This window comes from Salvia splendens, chromosome 22, assembly GCF_004379255.2.
Source record: "Salvia splendens isolate huo1 chromosome 22, SspV2, whole genome shotgun sequence".
NCBI lineage: Eukaryota > Viridiplantae > Streptophyta > Magnoliopsida > Lamiales > Lamiaceae > Salvia > Salvia splendens.
The window spans coordinates 16,230,861-16,252,294 of record NC_056053.1 but is presented as its reverse complement, the minus strand read 5'-3'; the positions used below and the strand labels follow the sequence as shown (position 1 = coordinate 16,252,294).

Genomic DNA, 21,434 nt, shown 5'->3' with positions numbered 1-21,434 from the left:
AGTGACCAATAGCATCATCGATTCATTATAGGGGGGCGCCAAATATGAATTTGGAGCCAATTGACCTAACTTCTGATGTTGATATTCTTCTCAACTCCTCACCGGACATCTATAACAAGTCCTAGATGTGCATCATGTCAAAAGATAAGTATAAATATCATTGAACTTGTTATGAAACTACGAAAATGTGAGGAGTAGATGCATCAAGTTAATGAAATGTTGAAGGCGGCTATACTATTTTCCTTCAACTTTCATTCAAGAATGAAAAGGTTGACGATTGTAGTGCCTGATGACACAGTGCAAGGAAGTAATATAAACGAGTGGTGGACCAAATCACCGACATCCATTATTAGAGATGGGGGAGGACCTTCAAAGATTAAGAAATCTAATTGATGTTTTTTCAATGAGAATTTTCTTTTGGCTTTATTGTCTTAGACTATTTTTATCAGCAACCACCCAACTCAACTCAACCACTCACTTTTTCAATATTTAATTAATTTCTATATCTTTCACATCATCAATATCCATTCAACCCAACCACACCATTTTTTATGGTTTATCAACGACCACCCAACCACACCATTATATATTTATTTTTATATTATATTTTAATAATAATAATATTATTACATGCAATATTTATTTTTGCAAAATAAAATTTATAAAAAAACACAATAAATGACAAACTAAAAATTATAAAAACAAGCAAATAAAAAATTGGAATTTTGGGAATTGAAGAATATATTATTATCATCATTGTCATGGTAAGCAACAAAGGAAACTTAAAAAATTATATATTTATTTTTATATCAATTTTCAATTATAGTATTACTACATGAAATATTTATTATTCTAATCCTCCTCTATAGTTAGCAACAAAGAAATTAAAGGAATATGAAATTATATGAAAGAAGAAGGATAGTAGGAGGAGGAAAAAATGAATTTTTTTTATGCAAACTATAGCAAATGTGGTCTCTATTTATAGAGGATAAAAAATTATAAATTTTGGTATAACTTTTATAATTATTTAATATAATATATTTAAGACACATAAATTTTAAAACAAAAAATTATCAACTAATGAGATTATGCCATTTGGCACAATCTCATTGGATAAATGGAGGGAGAGAGTGGTTGGTGGTGGGTGTGGAAGAGACCAAGGTCTTGGAGAGAGAATGACCACTTCCTTCAAATTTTCTTTTTTAAAAAAAATGGAAATGAGATGGCGGTCAACCCATGAAGATTGATAAACATGGTCTTAGTTTAGTATTCCTTGAACTATTGTTTTGATTTATGCTTTTCTTTAGAAGATATATACTTTTAAATTTTTTGAAGCAGTTTTTAATAGATTGTTGGTTTTACTTATATAAATTGATTTCCTCTATCCATTATGTCATAAATAGTACTCCCTTCGTCTTACCATAAACGATTCTCATTTCATTTTGGATCGTCCTAACTACAATGATGCATTTTTTTTTGAAAAAAAATCAATACTTTTTATCTTTCTTACTTATTCGTTACTTTTTCGTCTCTACTTTATCTCTATGTAACTTTGTTCTATCCACTTAACTCACTAAACATCTTTTTTATTAAATCTTATGTTCAAAAGAGTGCATCACTTGAGACGGAATGAAACGGAATGAAAGAGGTATAACAATTGGATACTAGAAAGATAACTCAAACTAGCTTGAGTCTCATAATTTTATCTACTAGTACTACATTTTTTATGATATTAAAAGAATAAATATGTATTTTGACTTTTAAAATGTTGATTATTTAGATCTCTAAAGGAGAACAAGGATTAGTGAATTCCATTCATAGACGATTCTATTTATAAGAGCCTTTTTAGCCTAAAATCGCTTCTATGATAGATAGATAATCAAAAGGAATAAAGTCATGGAAGTACTGGCGTTTATTCTTTAAAACTAGAATAGAATATGTTGTTTTTACTATCATTAGGAATGATTCAATACGTGATAAGATTAAAATTTAGTCATTAGGACCTTAATTAGGATTAGAGTATCTCCAAGGGAGAGGTAAATGGAGAGGTAAACTAATATAACTACCATATTTACTTTTTCTTTCATGAAAAATCATTCTCCAAGAGTAGAGGTATTTGAGAAGATATTATACCTCCCCATCAATGGAGAGGTAAAATCTTATAGCTACCATATTTGTCTTCTTTTCATGTAAAACCCTTATCCAAGGGGAAAAAGTATTTGAGAAGATATTACACTTTATGTTTTTTAATGCATTTTGTACTATTATTTTATTTTTTAAAAATAATTTACCTTTCTATATGTCTTTTCCCTTTGGAATGTGTTACTTTTTAAAATGATATATTTTATTTTTTACAAAGATAAATACATAATATACATTTTCTATATACCTTCTCCCCTTGAGATGCTAAGGGATGAAAGAATTACATCACAAGTCCATTGGATTTATTTTGCACATCTTGTAGTGCAAAAGTTGTACTCCTATAAAACAACTCGATTAGTTAAAGAAGAGTTTTGTCTTAAATGGAAAAGGTTAACTGGCATTTCAAAAGATTGACAGATACACACATAATTTGTAGTAGTAGACTAGTAGTATAGTAAATGTTATGGAGTAGTAAATACTTGCAATCACTGAGATCTAATTTCTTTAGTATGGTCAAAATTAAAGAACATACTATCTCATTATAGTCCTAGTTAATGAAGACTACCAACATAAATTAGATAACAAAATATATACATTTACTTATTATACACTTGTCTCTTAGCTATGTCCCATACAACTTTTTATTCTATGATGAAACCACACTCATAATCCTTCATTATTACTTGAACTCTTCATAGATCTCATCTTTTAATCTATTCTTTCTTTCTAATTATTTATTTACTGTATTATATATTCTACGTAAATTGAATTTCTGATTTAATTAAAAAACTAAAAATTATATACGAACTAAATTTTAAAAAACTATATTCTAAGAAATTTTATATGCAAAACAAATTTAACTAAATTTAAGAATAAGTAGAATATTTTATCTATATATTACTAATAAATAAAAAAGCAAGAAAGACGAAAAATTTAACACAAAAGAAAGGGAAGAAAACATATTTAAAAAAACAAAAGAATTGGGTTTGAAAATTGAAATCGAGCTCCCATGCCGATTCGATTAGGGTTTTGGGCTTCTGCTTTTTTCACATCACTTTCCACTCAATTCTTCCTCTAAAGTTCCTCCTTTTCCAGATAACACATTCGATTCCTTCCCTCTTTTTATTGCCTCATCAAAGATTTCAACCTCGCCTCAATTACACGCCGTCATTTCTGAACTACGGCGGAGATTGCATCGGAAATCGATGATTGGCAACATCTCAAATGGATCCTTCCCTCGTGCAATCCGCTTCTTCCGAAGATGAGTGGGGTAATCTAGCACTTCCATATTCGTTTACCTTTAATTTTTCCTCCGTTAGATGGTAAAATTGCTACTTTTCTGTGCGATCGTGTTTAAATTGGAGAATACTAGTTGAAGAGTGTTTATATATGTTGACTGGTGTAACATGTGAGACAGAGATAGAGTGTTTATTTTGGGATGTTATTTGTTGGATGCTGTAGTTTTGGATTGGTTGTTCTTCTTATGTAGGATTGAATCAACCATTGGGCCTCAATCTCAGGCTATCCAATTGAGTTCTGATTCCTTTCACTACTTGATTTCAGTTTCTGTTACTGTTTAAGTGGTGATGATGATGCTTTTAGATGACATCAAGTAGGTAATTGATTGGAAACAAAATGAACCTGAACTTCGATTGATAATTCCTTTGGGTTACAATGCTGTTCTGTCTTTTGTTCTTATCATAATTATCGATCATGGCGACATATATAAGAAGCTGTTAAGTATCATTCTGCTTAAGTTCAATAGATGCTTTACTGATGCTTGAAAACATAAATCAGCGCGATTTTTTCTAGTTTGCCTCAGCTGACTAATGTGCTCACTACCATCCTCGGCTTTGGCTGAAAAGCTCAACTGAAGACTTTGATAGAGCACTTATAATTTGTAATCCTAATTTGAGGAGCTGGTTGGACCTAATCCTATTCATGAAAGAGTCTGGTAATTGTGGACTTACATATGCACTGGTAAAGAGTGGTGTTGTATTGTTAAATAGATAGTCTGATAAGTCTAGCATACTAAGAACATACTGTTATCTGATAAAATTGACAACATAGTTCGTTTTGTGATTTAGTTATACAATCTTTGCTCACACGATTTTGTTAGTTCTACTATTTGCGGACTTTGTTGCTGGACTTTGTATGTTTTGTCATGTCCTTAGCTGATCTGGTTTATATTACCTGCAATTTGCAAATTCCTAGCTACTATGCTGTGTTGATCAGTCGATCTCTGTTTCTATGCGTAGCTGTTTCATCATGTTGTATGCTATATGATGGATTCTTATGTTCATTCAAATGCATAATTGCAACTCGAAATATACTAAAAAAGTGTTCCTATTTTTGTTCTTTTTTATAGACACTGATGGATTTGTAATTCCAAGCTTGGAAATTGAAGATACAGATCAAAACAAAACCGATATCCCAAAAGTAGAAGACACTAAGCTGATCGAAGTTGAGGTAGTAGAAAAGGCCTTGTAGTATGAAGTCCTTTATCATGTTCTGTATCACAGATGTGTTAATACAAACATAATCATCCTGTTTGTGTGCTTCGAATACTCATCTCTTGTTTTGGCAGGCTGCAAAGGAAGAAGAGCATATATACCTCGGACCACACGGAGCTCCTCCATCTCAAGTAAAACAGCAGGAACAGAAGTCTTCTAGCCGTAAACAGAAGTTCAAGCAGAAACTCAAGGAAGCCGATAGAGCATACAGTGGAAGCGGGCGAGAGAATAAGGTGGACAGTTTAAGGGAGCTTGTAGGTGAAGGAGGGAAAATGCAGGCTACCGTGTCAAAGAATTCTACTAGGGATTGGCTCGACCCCCACTGTCATGAGTCGCAGTTTGAGAGAAAGCATGTACACTAAAATTTCTGCTCTCTAGTTGTTGGGTTCTCTATTTCATTCTCTTCTTACTTTCAAGGTCTTTGTTTCTTCAAGAAGGTCTTGCTAGACAGACTTACTTGGAAAGTATACGACATAAACAATTTTACTCAAATTATATGGATTCGTTTCAGTTTGTTAGCTGCAGTTTTCTTTAGTATAATATTCACAAGCATCACAAAATTTAGTGGGTGGAATAAAATAATTCCCTTTCACACCATACAAAAGAAAACCAACAAGCCCAAAAGTTAGAGCTTTGGAAATAAGCCCAACTCTGTATCATTTGAGCCCAAATGTTGATTAGTTATTATTGGACAAAGATCCCATGCAACTCGAAATAATAACACTACCAAAAATAAAATTTCATTTAAAACTTTCCTTAATATACACATCCCTTAACTTGGTAACCATATATTACCCATTACAATAAAAAAGATATGGTTGTCAAATAAAATCTAAATTCAAGAAATTTTTTATTTTATCATTTATGAAAGCCTTTTTAAATAAACGTTTAATTGATTTATACATTCTATATGTATAGAAGTATTCAGTCCCTACTTTTATCATCAAAACTCTCCCAATCAAACAATCGGCAATGTTAACAATGCTATTTTTTTTTTGCTAATGAATGTTTTTGTTTTAGGCTTGTAATTTGAAGGTGAAAAGTAATTGCAAAGTGAAGATAATGGAAATCCTTGGTTCAGTTTGTGGTTATATATATAAAATAAATTATTTTACATCTTTTAAGGTTCAGGGCTTAGGATTTAGGGTTTAAGAAATGTAGTGAAATTAGGCAATGACTACTAAAGTATTGCTGTTATGTATTTTCCCCAAATTTATGTTTTAGTTTTGAGCCCTATATAAATCCTAAGCCCTGAACCTTAAATATGTAAAATAATTTACCACAAACTGAACCTAGTATTTCCATTGTCTTCATCTCTTGCAGGCATGAAAATTAGAACCATGAAATGAAATTAGAATTGGAAGCCTCAATTCCAAATCTGTTGGTTGGTTACACAAAAATACTTCAGGCTGACTACTAAGGTATTGCTGTTAGGTATATTCCCCTAATTTATGTTTTGGTTTTGAATTTTGATGCATTTATTTGTTGTGTTGAAGTTTAGATTTTGTAAATTTGATTCATTTTACTTTGGGTTGTTGAATTTCTGGGATGGGTGATTGATTGATTCAAAGTGCAAACACTATTTTGATATCTATCTCATTATATAAGGCTATGCATTGATATGATCATAATTTTTAAGTAACTATATTCATATATCAGTATCTTAGATTATAAAATTAATTATTGTTTTTGATGATCGTTCAACTAATCCATTGCCAAAGGTGGAAACTTGATGATTCAAAGGAGAAAGGCTGAAGCATTGCTTGATGGTTCAGGAGCCGTCGGATCTGTTTTGTAGTTGTAACTTTTGATCACCGCCGTTTGATCAAAAGTTATCTTTTAGTTTGTTAAGGTTTAAATACCTATTTTCAATTTGTTATTAGCTATGCTTTCTTCTATCTTCACAATCAGTTTGTACTTCAATTTCGAGTTCAGTTTCACGAGTGAATTCATGCAAATTCATCTTCGATTACACAAATTCTCGTTACAATACACGATCAATCTTATCAATTATTTTTATGACAGTTTAATTATAGTCAATAGAATTTTTTTGATAATTGGAATATAAGTTGGACAAAAGTATGTTCACATCATACAACAATCATAAGAGTTAGATCTTGTGTGTGTGACGGTTGACCAAGCGGTAGAGAGGTTAATGTCTAGGCCAAAGGTCTCGAGTTTGAATCCTCCGTGGCGCGGCCTTTAAATTTCTGTTTATTTAATCATAAAAAAATAAAATAAAAGTTAGAGCTTTGGAAATAAGCCCAATTCTGTATCATTTGATTAAATATTTAAATGTCTATTTATTTAATCATAAAAAAATAAAATAAAAGTGAGATCTTTGGATTCTCCAGCACATGAATGCCGTTGTGCACCATATAAGCATAATGTGATAAATAATTAGCAGCAAAGTTTCCTTCCTTGTACACATGTCGCAGCATGACCGAGTTAAAATCTTGAAGCATTTTGCGGATTCTCAACTAAAAAACCCCTTGTGAAGGTGACCTCCAACCAACTAAATTTGCACTTTTTGCTTACCCGATTTACCGACAGAAGCCGCCAACTTGACATCATGAATATTCCTAACCATAGTAATGGTATGTAAAATAACAACCTCCCAACTCATCTGCATTCCCTGCATGATAAAACCACACTTTTTTTCCCAAATAAGTTAATAGTACATTTTTAATTTCTCAAAAGAATAATATACAGAAACAAATAGTATTATCAATTAGAATATACTTGCAACTCGAAATTGTAAAATATATACTTCTATTAGTAAGATATTATAGGACAAAGATTCCTTGCAACTCGAAATTGTAACTACCAAAAATAATAGTATTTGATGCTTTGGAAATAAGCCCAAATCTGTATGATTTGAGCCAAAATGTTGATTAAATATTATAGGACAAAGATCTGATGAATAACTACCAAAAATAATATTTGATGCTTTGGAAATAAGACCAAATCTGTATCATTTGAACTTAAATGTTGATTAAATATTATAGGACAAAGATCCCATGCACTTCGAAATAATACTCATTAAAATTTTCTTAACATACACATCTCTTAACTTGGTAACCATATATTTGCCATACAATAAAAAGATATAGTTGTCAAAAATCTACTGTAATAATTAAGTAGCAACAAATTTAAGAATTTTTTTTATTTCATCAATTATGAGAGCATTAAGTCCGTTAATTATTAAATAAACGTTTAATTGATTTATGCCTATATATATAGCAATATTCAGTCCCTACTTTTCTTATCAAATTCTCTCCAAACCAAACAATCGGCACTGGAGAAAAACAATGGAGCCTTACGCTGAAGTGGTAATTTAGTCAATAATTTTTTCATTTTCTGTTAACAATTCTATTTTTTTTTTTTTGCTTTGTGATAGTGTATGTACTCATTGCTAAAGAATATTTTGTTGTAGATGTGTGTTTTGAAGGTGAAAATTAATTGCCAGGCCTGCAAGATGAAGTCAATGGAAATTCTTGGTTCAGTTTGTGGTAATTATAAAATAATTTATTTTACATATTTAAGGTTCATGGCTTAGAATTTAGGGTTTGTGAAAAGTAGTGAAATACTTAATTTTACCTTTTACCCCTTATTCTCATATACTCTTCCCTATTTTCGTAAAAGTTCACTATAATAGTATTATGGGCATTATGAATAAATTTTCAACCAAGCAGAAAAAAAAATCAAATTGAGACTTAATGGTAGGTTTTTCTTGGAAAAGATTATTTTTGAATGAAAGAAACACATATTGATTTATTTATTTGTGTGATAGGACTGTAACGTATTGATATAAATTCTGAAGAAGGATTGTTCAGATTTCAAGCTGTGGTAGAACCAAACATATTCTTGAAGGCCTTGGCCAGAACGGGGTTCCATGCAAAGCCTATATCGGTTAAGACCAACCACCCTAAATTTTACAACACCAACAACTATAATGCCCTTGGTTCATCTAACCGTAGTCGGGCTCTGCCTAATCAGCCCTATCGCACAATGGAGCCGGCATACCACATTGTAATGTATCAAACCCCTATTATCACGGGTCGAACTCGAATTATCATGGGTCTGGCCCACCACAACCAAGGGATGTCGCATCCCATCCACCATTAACCTTATGCTAAAAATCTTTTAAATATTGTACCTCGTCGACTTGGTGATGATCTTGTTTCATTTATATAAATGTGGATAACCCTCCTTTTTTTTACGAGGTTTGTTAAGGGCTTTTATACTTTGAGCTTGCTTGCTCGCCGTTTTTGACTTGAGCCTTTTTGATATATAAAAAAAAGGATGAGTGAATCATTCCTAATATGGTCTAGTGATATCCTATGTAATATATACTCCATTAATTGTGGATAATGAATGACCCATTTGTAATACCCTTATCCATGAGTCGCTCATGATATCGATATACAAATTGTGGTGCATTTTTAATGTTTTTAACTCACTCAGGAGACGTGGGCCGTTTCACTAAGACATTTTAGTTAGTTCCAGAATCGTAAAATTTTGTTGATTTTAGATTTATTTTTGAATTAATATAACTTAGATTTACCTTTTAAGGGTTTATGAATACTAGAATATCATTGGGAACCTTATTAACTGTTTTTAAGAATATGATTAGAAACCTTATTAAATGTTTCTCAAAAGTTGTGTATTTTCCATTCATTAATTTCTTGTGATTGAGACTATCTCCAATCATACATCAAAAATGAATTTTGGTGTAAAAAATTTCTCCAATTATATACCAAACTCAAACTTACTCTTGAGTTGTTCTATATAACAATATCGAATATGGTGCCACGGTAAAAATTTTGTAAGATATATATTATAAAAAAGGTATAAAATTTGAATTTGGTGTAAATGGTTGGTGTAAAACTATTTTTTAATGTTATAGGAGTATATACTTAAAAATGATTTTGAATTTGGTATAAATGGTTGGAGATGACTCGAGGAAAGTATTAACATTTGTTATAAATATAATATGTTAAGTTGATGCTATATTAATATCGAGTATTAAGTATTACTCTGTATGACGTTGTTGGATTGCAGAACGTGGTAATGCGATTAGAATATTGAAAGGATAGAGTAAAATTGGAATGTTTTAATAATCTAATTTTATATTGGGATCGATTGATTGTGGTATATGATTAATTGAAGCATAATACTAGATATAAATATTAGAGAAAATGATTTTTAATAATCATGTAAAATATGGAGTATAAATTAGGTCAAACAGGACTAATAATTTTGAGAATTTTGTATTTTAGATTGAAGGATGAGTAATAAAAATGAACTTTTAAGCGATTAAATTGAATTATTTTATTAATCATGGAATGCAGAAAGTGGTAATGCCATTTTACTTATTTAAAATAGATATAGATAAAGATCGATAAGATAGAGTAGAATTGGAATATTTATATTATTTCACTTTGTATTCAGATTGATTGGTTGTGGTGTATGATAGTAAATCGGTTGCCTAAGGGGCAGATCTTGTTGCAATGATAGTAAACGCGTGCAGTAAAAAATGATTTTTCTATTAATCATGCAAGTATGATTCAATTGAGGTCAAACATGACCGTTAATTATTTTTCCTAAGGTTGTTTTGAGAGTTTTGTCTTTTAGATCAACGATGAGGTGAAAAAATAATCATACAAATGGATAATTAGACGTGAATCATTATCTATCACGCTAATCATGAAAACTTGAAAACTTAAGTATTTGATTGAATTGAATTATTTTATTAGTGAAGTCACAGTTGATTAAATTAAATTGGTTTATAATCGGAATAATTAGATCTTATCCAAACGATTCAATTTTGTGGCTCGGCATCATGTAATAAATTAATTTATCCAGCTGTTGTTTCAGTTAATTAGCACAAATGATTTTAACATTGCCGTATTCATTCCATATTTGGCTATCACATTATTCTTGGGGTTTATGATTACATGATTAGTAATTTAGTATGTGTCTGAAAACATGAGAAAGACCTCACTGCAACATTTGACACTCGCTAATTGGTATATTAATTTATCATTACATCATAGTACATGCTAATTGTAAATCAGGATGTTAGTATTGTTTGTCTAAACATGTATGAATAACTTGCTAAATTTAGAGAATTAAGATTGAAAATTTCTAGCCCGATAAAATTACAATCTGATTATTATGTGCTCAAATTGAGTATGGCTGATCCAGAACTCGGTAGGCTGACTCGGTAGGTTGGACACTAGTGCATCTATTTTCCATTGTTCCATCCTGTTTGCACCCAATTCAACACTTTATTGATAATTTTTATAATTTAAATAATTATAAAAAAATCTATTTTCATTTTATATTCACTAAAAAAATTATTAAATTTTTATTAACATAATAATCAATAAATGAATTAAAAATTTAAATTTACTATAAGAAATATTTTAAATATTAAAACATGCTCAAAATATGTTTATGCTTTATTTTATTGACAGAAATCTTAAATTATATTGACATTTAATAATGTTTGAGTTTAAACATATATTTCAAAATTATCATAACTAAATGTTTTATATTCTACACATATAACTAATTTTTATAAGTATATATTCGATTGATCACATGTTAATTTTATTGGTAGCAATTCGATTAGTCTGTTGGACTAGCCCGAAACACGAATGTTTAGGATTAGAGTTGAAAATTTCTAATTAATTCAACAAAATCTCAACTAAATTAGCCCATATCGAATTAATCCACAACCCGATTAAGATTGACTCGAAACCAGTTGCACCAAATATTAGTCCAATATGTCCTATAGTATGGTGTAGTCATTTTGGTCGCGCTGTCCTGCTGGGAATGTCAGTTCTTCTGGGTAACTATTAAATTACTTACTTACCTTGCGTAAATGAATTGATTTAGGTGAGTAACTCATCATTTTCAAATATTTACTGTTTGTTAATCAAAGAAAAATTAAAGTTTGTTGTTTCTCCAATATCTCTTTAACTGATACTGGACGCACATTTGGATTAAGATCATATGATTAGCTAGATTGACTTAAACATGGTTAATTTTTTAAAGGTAGCTAAAAAGTTATGAACATATAGGTAGTAATAATAATAATAATAATAATAATCACTCTTATGCATTCATCTCATAGAGACAAAAAAAGTGAGAAAAGTTTTTACATGTGTATTTAGTTTCCATATTATATACCAAACTTGTCACAATATTATTAGTTAGACTCAGCAATTCAATCATAATTGTGAAGTTGAAACAATTTGCGCAGCTCCCCTCCCCTTTGTGATAAAGAGATCTTTCTTCTCTTGCATGAACAATCAATTAATATGAAAATGATAACTGGATAATTCTGTCCACATATGTTACATAAAATATCAATTCTCCAGCCACGTACCTGGCCTAGCAGAAACCTAGAACAACAATATCATAGGTTTAATTTCATACTGCGTATTAATTTTAATTTTAATTATATCTAGTTTAATTGTGGACATTCAATATAGAGAGTAATTTACGAGGTGGGATCCTTCCAGAGATTCTATTATAAATTTATAGCTAAGATTATTCTATGTCGATTTTCTAGTTATTGCATTATACAAATGTGTAATATAGTACCGTGATCAATTTATTTATGGATTATTATTAAAAAGTGGCATCAATTTTGATTAACGGGTGATCCTTTGACTTGAATTTATACTCCAATAATTTTATTCATTGATTATTTTATAACACAAGCTAAATATTTGGTACGCTAACATTGACGTATGCAATCGAAAAATACATGCGTGTGAGTTGGTTTGGTGCCCGTAGAGTCGTAATGCCTGAAGACAAAAGTTCTGGGTTCGAATCCATAGTAACGCAATCTTTAAATTTATGTTTATTTACTTATTAAAAAAAGAAAAAGATGATTTGGCATTTAAATAAATAATGATATTATTACAAATTGATGATGTCAGTAATTCTTGATGCAGAAATAATGATCAAGAAGTTTTATCAAAATCAATTATTCAACATAATAATTCAGAATATATCTGTAGATATTTATAAATTTAGGTTTAAAATAACCAATTGGCCAAAGTGTAGTTTTTTTAATTAAAAAAGGCATTTATTTATTTGATTATGATACAATCAATGACAAAAATAGAAAAATCCATATGATCTTAACATGTTTTTGGCCATATAAATAATCTTATGATATAAATTCTTGGTTCATATTTATCTAAGGAGTACACCATTTTGAGGAATTTCATTTGTACACTTATATTTAAAGTATTTCACACAACTTCCACAATCCAAACCTTTTTATGCATTCTGCACTCTAAATGTCAAACACCAACCTTTAAACAAGTGTACAACTTTTGCACCACTTTCTTTTATTTTCCCTTTTTTTTCTGTTCAATTTTTATTTTTGCCTTCAATCTGTCCGCAGATAAGTATCTCTCTAATGATGGATGATTAAACTTCTTCCCAAAAGACAAAAATAAACTTTCAATTACGATAAAACATATGGAGTACTCTTCTGTTCCCACATTATCTATTCATAATCATTAGATGGACGACTAATATAAAAGACATTTCATAGTCTATTTTAATTAATATATTTTTTAAAAATTAATTTTTTTTTACGAAAACTCAACACATTCTCAAAAATTTTATCATAATATCTTGAAATCAGTCTTACAACAATAAAATAACATAAATATAGAAATAAATTAGTCATAGAATTAAGGCTTTCACATAAAAAAAATTATAATTGTCAAATTTAATTAATAAAATAATAATATAATTTGATTTGATCAAGTCGTGTCATCACAAACAGATTCTTATGTTTTTTCTTGGATTTGTGTTTGATCTAGTTTGTATTTAATCTTATTAATTACGTCATGACATATCATTTCATGGATCGATACGATAACGACTCTGCATTGCGAATATGGGTAGTATTTCAACTAATGCTTGAAATATCCAAGTAAACAACTAGTGTGGATCAAACATTACAAATGAAAGTTGCTACTACTAAATATACCTCAATTTACAAATATTATCCACGTTATTTCTTCTAGTATTAATTTTATTACTACACTACACTATCATAGTCACACAAATATACAATATACTAGTATGATCTAAGATACATTTTTACTTGACCAAGATTAACTGATTGTGTTGATAATCATTAATTCTAAACTCCTCCTTCATCCTCCTTATGAAATCTTCAAATTTCTGGTTCAATTCATCGTCACTCAGCTTCTCTATTTCATCAACTTCCTCCTTTCCATTGCCAATAATCACCTCTTCATCTCGATCATCCACTTCTTTGAAAAGGAAGCAATCTTGTAGCTCAATTTCATTCTCTGCTCTCTTGATCGAAACTTGGAGACTCGAATGCTCGAATTCATGATCTACTTTCACTTGCTCTTCTTCAAACACCTTCGTTGACTCTTCATCGTCAGCATCATCATCATCATCATCTTCTTCTTCTTCGTCCAACTTTATATGCCTATCTGAATAGGTTTCTGCCTCTACCACTACTTGCAGGCGGTTGAGATCGAGAGGGCGGGCTATGGGGGAGGTTTTGGTGAGGAAGAAGAGAATGGCGTTGCAGATTAGAAAAAAAAAGTTCTTGTTCATTGTGTTGCTAGAAAAGTAGTGCAAGTTTTGGTAGTATACTAAACTAGAGGAGGTGAGAGATGGCCATGTAAAGGTAAACACCAATGAGAGTAGTATCGAAATTGAGAGTAGTAATTGTGTGATTGTGTGCTTCAATGGCAACACCTCCATTTCCTTCATAATACCTCTACACATGCTTTTCAAATACATGTTGAGAGAGAGAGAGAATGTGTTGTGAAGGGGTGGAAGTTGGTGAGAGGGAAATGATATGTGGGGGGTGGCTTCCTTATATAGACCTTGGAAGTAAATATCATGTCTTCTAAAGTTGTCTTGAATCTATAAATATTATAGTAGTAAAAAGACATTACTCACATAGTTCCTGAAAATTTGTCACTTATTTTCATTTTCGTTCGTCAAAATAATATTTGTCACAATTTACTTTTACCACTTTTGGTAGTGGATCCCACATTCCGCTAACTGATTCTTACTCACATTTTATTATAAAACTAATATAAGAGTAAGACTCACATTTTACTAACTTTTCCAACTCACTTTCCATTATATTTCTTAAAACTCATGGCGGGTTAACCCATGACAAATTTTAATACTCCCTCCGTCCCCCATTTGTTGTCCATTTTTGTCATATTCGTCCATTCTCCATTTATTGTCCACTTACACTTTTTTCCATAAATGGTAAGTAGGTCTCACATTATAAGAACTCATTTCACTCACATTTTATTATACAATAAATATATAAAAATGAGACACATATTCCACTAATTTTTTCAACTCACTTTTCTTTATATTTCTTAAAATTTGTGCCCAATACAAAATACACTAAAAAAGGGAGACGGATGGAGTATGGTTGTATGTACAAATAAACATGATTTCCAAGTTAAATTATGAAAAATGTACAGTTTTTATGTGAACCGGCTATATATACATAGTAACGCCCCGTTTTTATAAACCTAATTTGTGAACCCTAAAGTACTTGTAATTAATGCTATTATTTTTTTGCAAAGTCCATGACTTAATTGATGGTGAATAAATTGTTGTTGGACGAGATATTTGTGAAATAAATGATTATGCGTATAGATAATTCCTTTCCGTGAGGAATATATTTATTGGACTCAATTCCGTGTTGGATCCGATAAATTAAATAATTAATATAAAAGTCCAGTCCGTGATAAACGAATTGTTGACTGTACAATTTAAAATAAAATACAAAGGACCGTGAATTAAACCAAGCTAATTTATTTTCCCGGTTGATTTGGTCACCAATCGGCTTTAATTATTTTTTAATTAAAGATTCTGCAAAGATCTTCCTCCTCCGTAATGAGATATTCATCCTCCGTAATCTACAAATAAAATACCAAATAAATTCAATTAAATCAAAAATAAGGAAGAAAAAAATAGAAGAATTCGAACTCTTCCTCCCCTCAACATTTGTCTAAACCGTTCTCCCCTCTCTCCCCACTCCCTTAAATCTCTCTCACATCCAAACCACCCATCCCTCTAATTTAGTCATCAAATCAATTCATTCTTCCTATTCTATTCATTCTCTGCAATCAAGAAACCAAGACTTCTTCTTCACAACTTCAATTCAAGGTAAGTCTATAGAGTTTTCTCTATTTTTTTCATAATTCAAACCATCTCATTTAATCTTCTTCCGACAGAAATTGGAACCAAATTCGTGTGAGAGAGAGCTACCTATTGTCTTTCGAAATCTGATCAAGGTATAATTTCTACCCAAATTTAAAGCATGAATTTTTAGCATTCTATTCACGACATATCATCCTGCACCCTTCCCACATAATGCAATCAACAAGCATCACCAATCAAACTCCAATAATCGAACACCCATCACAGTGAAATTGATAACTAAAAACGAAAAGAAGCATACTTTGAATGAGAACCGATCTGTTCGGTTGAAATCGGGTTGGTTGCGGGCCTGTTCGGAGTAAATCGGGGCGACGGAACCGGCGGAGAAGCCGACAGCAGCAGCGACGACCCTGGGCCTCGGCTGAAGACGGCTGTAACGAACCATTGCCGACGGCGGCGACCGCAGCGCGTCCCGGCGGCGACAGCAGCATCTTCCCGACGAGCGGCAGCAGCAGCCTGCCGCTGAGAGGCGGCGACGGAGCGGCGGCGCGTTGCTGTTCGACTGACCGGTACAGCAGCCACGGCGTTTCGTCTTCCCGGCGTCTGGCAGCGACGGCAGGCGAATCGGACGACGGCGATGGAGATTTCCGGAACTCCCGATTTGGGCGAGAAGATAAGAGAAGAGGAGAGAGAGAGAGGAAGACAGAGACGTAGGGGGGGTGGGAGTAAAATTGGGTTGTTATATTTTTAACAGATTGGGCTCTTGTTTTGTTTAAAGAAAGTGGGCCTATTAAATTAAAATTGGATGATTTATTAAGGATGGGCTCCATTTAATGGTTGGGCTTTAATTTGTAGTTGGAGATATAAGGTGGGGAAATAATTAAGTCTTGAGATTTTAATTAAATCTTTGGGCCAATAACTAAATAAATTTTTTGGAGTTAAAAATTAAATTAATAGTGACGAATTATTTAGTTAATTCTCGACATAATTCGATGTACAAATAATTTATCCAAAGTCTTGAAATAAATATAACTGAAAAGGGAAATAGTTATGATAATTTAATCATGCGCTTAAATAATTTTTGGGAATTTATTTGACATCGTGGTGGAAAATACGAGGAGCCAACGGAGGATTTATGGGTGCAAGCGGCCGCCGAATAATCGAAAACCGAGTTAAATCGAGATAAAAGACTTTGCCTAGGATGCATGCATTTCCATTTATTTATTTGAAACAGTGTGTTGATTTATCTATTATATAAATTGTTAAAGGTGAATCATCGCAAGGGAAAGAACGTAATTTCAAATTAAGCACTCGAGGTGGGCTTTCTTTTAAATAAGGACAACGTCCTAAATATTTTTATCGATGGAAATGAAACTGTATTTATCATGCCGTGATTTGATTTTTACGTGCCTATCTGATGTGGCTATGCGCCATTGTTATATAAATCGAATTCGGGTCCTCGTAGGGCCGCAAACCCTACTTGGACTAGTGTACACCTATGGTAGATCGTGTGCTAGCGTACGGGCTGGCCGGTCTAGTGGCTTGGTTTGTGGCCACATTCCAAGTCATGTATTGGCAGATATGGCTAACGTCTATGGGAAAATGACTGATCAGTCGACTTTTACTATGGGAAAATGATTTTAGTGCCTCGGGCCTTTCTAAAGCTAAACCCCGGCGGTTACTTAAGTATGGCATGATAAATTGACAACTTTTATTGAAAATGTTTTCGGCATGAGCCCACTGAGTATATTTCATAGTACTCAGCCCTGCATGTGTTTTCCCTATGTGCAGGTTGAGCGGCGACGAGGATGTGGTGGTGTTGAGCAAGTGAATTCAAGAGATTATTATTGTCTTTGAACCTTGAGTGTCGTTGTGTCTTCACACATGGCGTCACTCTTTCTCTTGGTCGTTTCCGCTGTGTCGTTTCGTTTAATTATGTTATATTTGGGCCGACAACTTTAATTATTAGGATAATGGATATTTTGAATTTCTTGTTGGATAATATCAAACTCTTGGTTATTTATTGGGATATTAATTGTTGGTCCAACTTGTGATTGAAACCCTAATTCTTTTCGTCCGTTTCATTAAATTCTTTTCATCACGATCGCCCGTATTTAATAACCCTAAAGGGCGGTCGTGACAGTTTGGTATCAGAGCCTCAGTTTCTTTCCGCTCTAGACCCAAGAGTCTTTTTGAGTTGTAGTCTACCATTGTATCGATAGACTAAAGTGTTAAACGTCGAAGGCTCAACACCACAACTCGTCACGCCCAACCACGAAAGAAGAGGTGAGAATATTTTGACGACTTTTGAAATGAATTACTGAAATTTTTGAAATTCGATGGAAAAATGGTTCCTTGTGAAAATGGCAAGTTTGGGCCTATTGAAAATTTAAAGTAAATGCTATGGCTTTTGGAAAATGATGTGGTCACGTGAGCCACTATGGGAGTATGTGATTGAAGGTGTTGAATGTGGTAAATATTGAAGTGTGAATATGAATCATATGCTTGAGGCGGAGATTTGTTATTACATTTTTGGACTGCGAACAATATTTGAAGAACATATATGTTGATTACTTGAACGACGAAAATTCTAATGCATAATTTGTTGAAATTGTATGACTTTGGAACTCGGAAACGCAAAGTATGACGCTTGTGTAGTTGCAATTATGTGATTGTGATATAGATGGACACGAATTGTATGATTTATGAAATGTGATTCTAGGGACTAAGGATTGATTGAGTTACTATTTTAAATACTAATATATGCTAGATGAAATACTATGGAATGCCAAATGGTTTATATGGATAAACATGTTTGACTGCGCAATATATAAATGACGTTTTATGTGAAAATTCATGATTGATGAAGTACGAGGTATTGTATAGAATCATTGTGAAAGTGAAATGTGGAATTTTGAACTTCGTTGCAAACGTAGAATCCATATGGAGCTTGAATTAAGCAATGACCGAATATATGTTGAAGTATGAGACTATGAACTATGTCTGGAAAACATAGAGTGCCTAAGAAGTATGCTAGGCTGAACGTGCTCGAACATAGTTGTAAACTGATAATTACAATATCACTTTCCTGAGTGACGGGACAAACGAAAACATATACTTCGAACTAGACGTATTATTATAGCTGCCTATTGTTTTCCATGGATGATAAGGGCAAAACGAAAGGAAATTTCTAATGAGATCAGGACAAGAAGAAATGTTAGGTGATGTATCCTTACAACGACGAGAAATTGTGCCTGCCATCAGATAAAGTGAATGCAATCGTGCATAACATGTTAATGCTACGATGGTTACAAATATGACAACACTTATGACACATTAAGACCAGGAGGGTTATTACCACGTTTTAATGAGAATGTCCGCTATGATGTGCCAAAAATAATATGAAGTTGTGACCTTCAAGGACAGTTAATTGCTGTAACGACACCAAGAATCTTGACTTCGAATCTAGAGTTTTCGAGAACGCATCTATTATCTTCGGGAAATGACGGAGTGCTACCTTTGTAGCTAGAATGGACGAATTTAATTGACAGTACTTACTTGGATTCTCATAAATTTCTTTCTATGAAGCTCCTTGACAATGATATTCTTTTCGTGCATTTAAAACCTTTGATTGACCTGCAATTTGCAAGTGATGCATCACTGTTTCTTTTTAATGAAAGTAGTGACTCATTCTTGTTCCTCTTGAGTCATTTTCGGAGCCATTCTAATCAAGGGCAATGTCAATAGTGCTCCTCATGTTGAAACCCGTTTTGATCCAAGTAAGACTGTTAAGTAGATTTCCAAATTCTTGATACAAGACTCTCAAGGAAGACAATGGCTCGATCTCTGCAAACACATATGAGGAATAAGTTTTAAGAGACACCTACAAAATGATACACCAGCAACACGCAGAGTCGAATATTTACGCATCTATGCTTAGTTGTAGCAAGCAGCCAAAGAATCGGACGTTATGCCATACCTAGATATTAGGTCTTGAGAAATAGAAAGCTGAGAGAAGCCGTGTACACCAAATGATCACGTTTTGCGGCTCAGAATTTATGTAAGTGGTTTGATCAAGGGATACACAGATAACAACAGAAAGTTGTGAGTCGGAGTATTTAAGATCGTCACATAAGATCATCACTGTACGATAGTATTGGAATGAAAATACGGGCACCCTGATAGATTAAGATATACAAACGAAGGTCGTCGACGAGAGAAAATCGTCCAGCAAGTGGCGAAATTGAATCAACTAAAATGGGAAATAATCGAAAGGAGAAACGCGTGCAAGCACCATCACCATCACCTCCTCCACCTAAGCCAGAATGGCATATTGAATGGTTTTGCTAAAGCAAAATCCTCCTATCTTCGATGGGATAGGAGAGCCAGCAAAGGCCGAGACTTGGATATGCGCTTTGGAGCGTATTATCACAGTTCTAATGTGCAACGCTGAGGAACGAATGACTTGTGTGACCTATGGGTCAGCCGATATCTGGTGGGATACCAAGATGAAGACTACGCCACGAGATCAAGTGGGTAGAATGACTTGGGAGAACTTTAAGGAGGAGATATATATCAAGTACGTACCAACGAGCTACCGAAAAGCAAAGACGGCTGAGTTTTACTACTTAACCCAAGGGCGCATGTCGGTGACTGAATATGATCGAACACTCTGCGATATGACTCGGTATGCACCTGAACAAGTTGACACCGACGAGAAGCTAGCCGATAAGTTCCGTGAGGGTCTAAGGCATGAGATAAAGATGGCACTAGCTAGTCGTGGGAGACTTACATACGCGGAAGAGTTGGCCCTCGCACTAGATGTTGAGGCAACTATGCCCAAGGAGAGGGCGATGTGAAACACTACACTGGCACTGCCTCCACCACATTATTCTCGAGAGAAGAGAAAGTGGGATGAAAAATAGGACCCACTATGAAAACAAGAGTTACCAGCCCACCCAAAATCGACCACAGTATGGGGGTAGATAAAAATTTCTCTAACCAGAGGGGTGACTTTCGACCCAGACCACCACAATGCAATGTGTGCTCCAAGTACTATTTCGGAGAGTGTAGAATGCAGAACACTACCAAGTGCTTTAACTGTGAGGGAAATGGCCACTTCTCTAGAGAGTGTCCGAGCAAGAATGCGGAGATGGGGTCAAGGCAGAACAATCAAGGATTTTGTCAGCAGTCGAGGGCACCACCGGCTGAACCAAGGATGAATTGTGATCAACCTCCGCGACAATAACAACCTCACCGCCCAAGACTTCATTCCCAGGCTAGAGCATATGAGCTGAGTTTTAGACAACCCAAGACTGAACAAGGACGGGAATTTGGAAGGTATGGGCAAACTCCTCGATACGGGCGCATCGCATTCTTTCATATTAGAACTATGTGTGGACACATTAAGTTGCCAGCAAATAAATCTGAACATAAGATGATGGTGACCTCACCAGTGGGAGAGGTAGTAGAGATTTCTCGAACATGCTCGAACATAGAAATTGTTATGGGAGAACTTAGGCTAGTCGCGCATGACTTGCAAGTTATGGCCATGAAGGATGTCGA

At 33.2% G+C, this 21,434-nt stretch overlaps 3 protein-coding genes and 2 long non-coding RNA genes across 5 annotated transcripts; 3 read left to right on the top strand and 2 right to left on the bottom strand.

Moving 5' to 3' along the window:
- The first annotated feature begins 3,118 nt into the window (after positions 1-3,118).
- On the top strand, positions 3,119-5,173 carry LOC121785922. Its single transcript, XM_042184406.1, has 3 exons — positions 3,119-3,412; positions 4,511-4,611; positions 4,730-5,173. The coding sequence occupies exons 1-3, from the start codon at positions 3,367-3,369 to the stop codon at positions 5,015-5,017; spliced, it is 435 nt and encodes a 144-aa protein (XP_042040340.1). The 5' UTR covers positions 3,119-3,366; the 3' UTR covers positions 5,018-5,173.
- An 8,623-nt stretch (positions 5,174-13,796) lies between these two features.
- On the bottom strand, positions 13,797-14,288 carry LOC121786815 (acidic leucine-rich nuclear phosphoprotein 32 family member E-like). Its single transcript, XM_042185430.1, has one exon. The coding sequence runs from the start codon at positions 14,286-14,288 to the stop codon at positions 13,797-13,799; it is 492 nt and encodes a 163-aa protein (XP_042041364.1).
- Positions 14,289-15,406: 1,118 nt separating this feature from the next.
- LOC121786379 lies at positions 15,407-16,585 on the bottom strand. The gene is made up of 2 exons (XR_006047147.1): positions 16,171-16,585; positions 15,407-15,625 (listed from the first exon to the last, which is right to left on the bottom strand). It is a non-coding gene; the product is annotated as an uncharacterized LOC121786379 (long non-coding RNA).
- On the top strand, positions 15,659-17,722 carry LOC121786380. Its single transcript, XR_006047148.1, has 3 exons — positions 15,659-15,875; positions 15,944-16,003; positions 17,661-17,722. It is a non-coding gene; the product is annotated as an uncharacterized LOC121786380 (long non-coding RNA).
- Positions 17,723-20,206: 2,484 nt separating this feature from the next.
- Positions 20,207-20,728, top strand: LOC121786813. The gene has a single exon (XM_042185429.1). The coding sequence runs from the start codon at positions 20,207-20,209 to the stop codon at positions 20,726-20,728; it is 522 nt and encodes a 173-aa protein (XP_042041363.1).
- Positions 20,729-21,434: the final 706 nt, after the last annotated feature.

Coding starts and splice junctions, on each gene's coding strand:
- LOC121785922 (XM_042184406.1), top strand. CDS start 3,367: ATGGATCCTTCCCTCGTGCAATCCGCTTCTTCCGAAGATGAGTGGG. Junction 3,413..4,510: donor TTCTTCCGAAGATGAGTGGG/GTAATCTAGCAC, acceptor TCTTTTTTATAG/ACACTGATGGATTTGTAATT. Junction 4,612..4,729: donor CTAAGCTGATCGAAGTTGAG/GTAGTAGAAAAG, acceptor TTGTTTTGGCAG/GCTGCAAAGGAAGAAGAGCA.
- LOC121786815 (XM_042185430.1), bottom strand. CDS start 14,288: ATGAACAAGAACTTTTTTTTTCTAATCTGCAACGCCATTCTCTTCTTC.
- LOC121786813 (XM_042185429.1), top strand. CDS start 20,207: ATGGTTTTGCTAAAGCAAAATCCTCCTATCTTCGATGGGATAGGAGAG.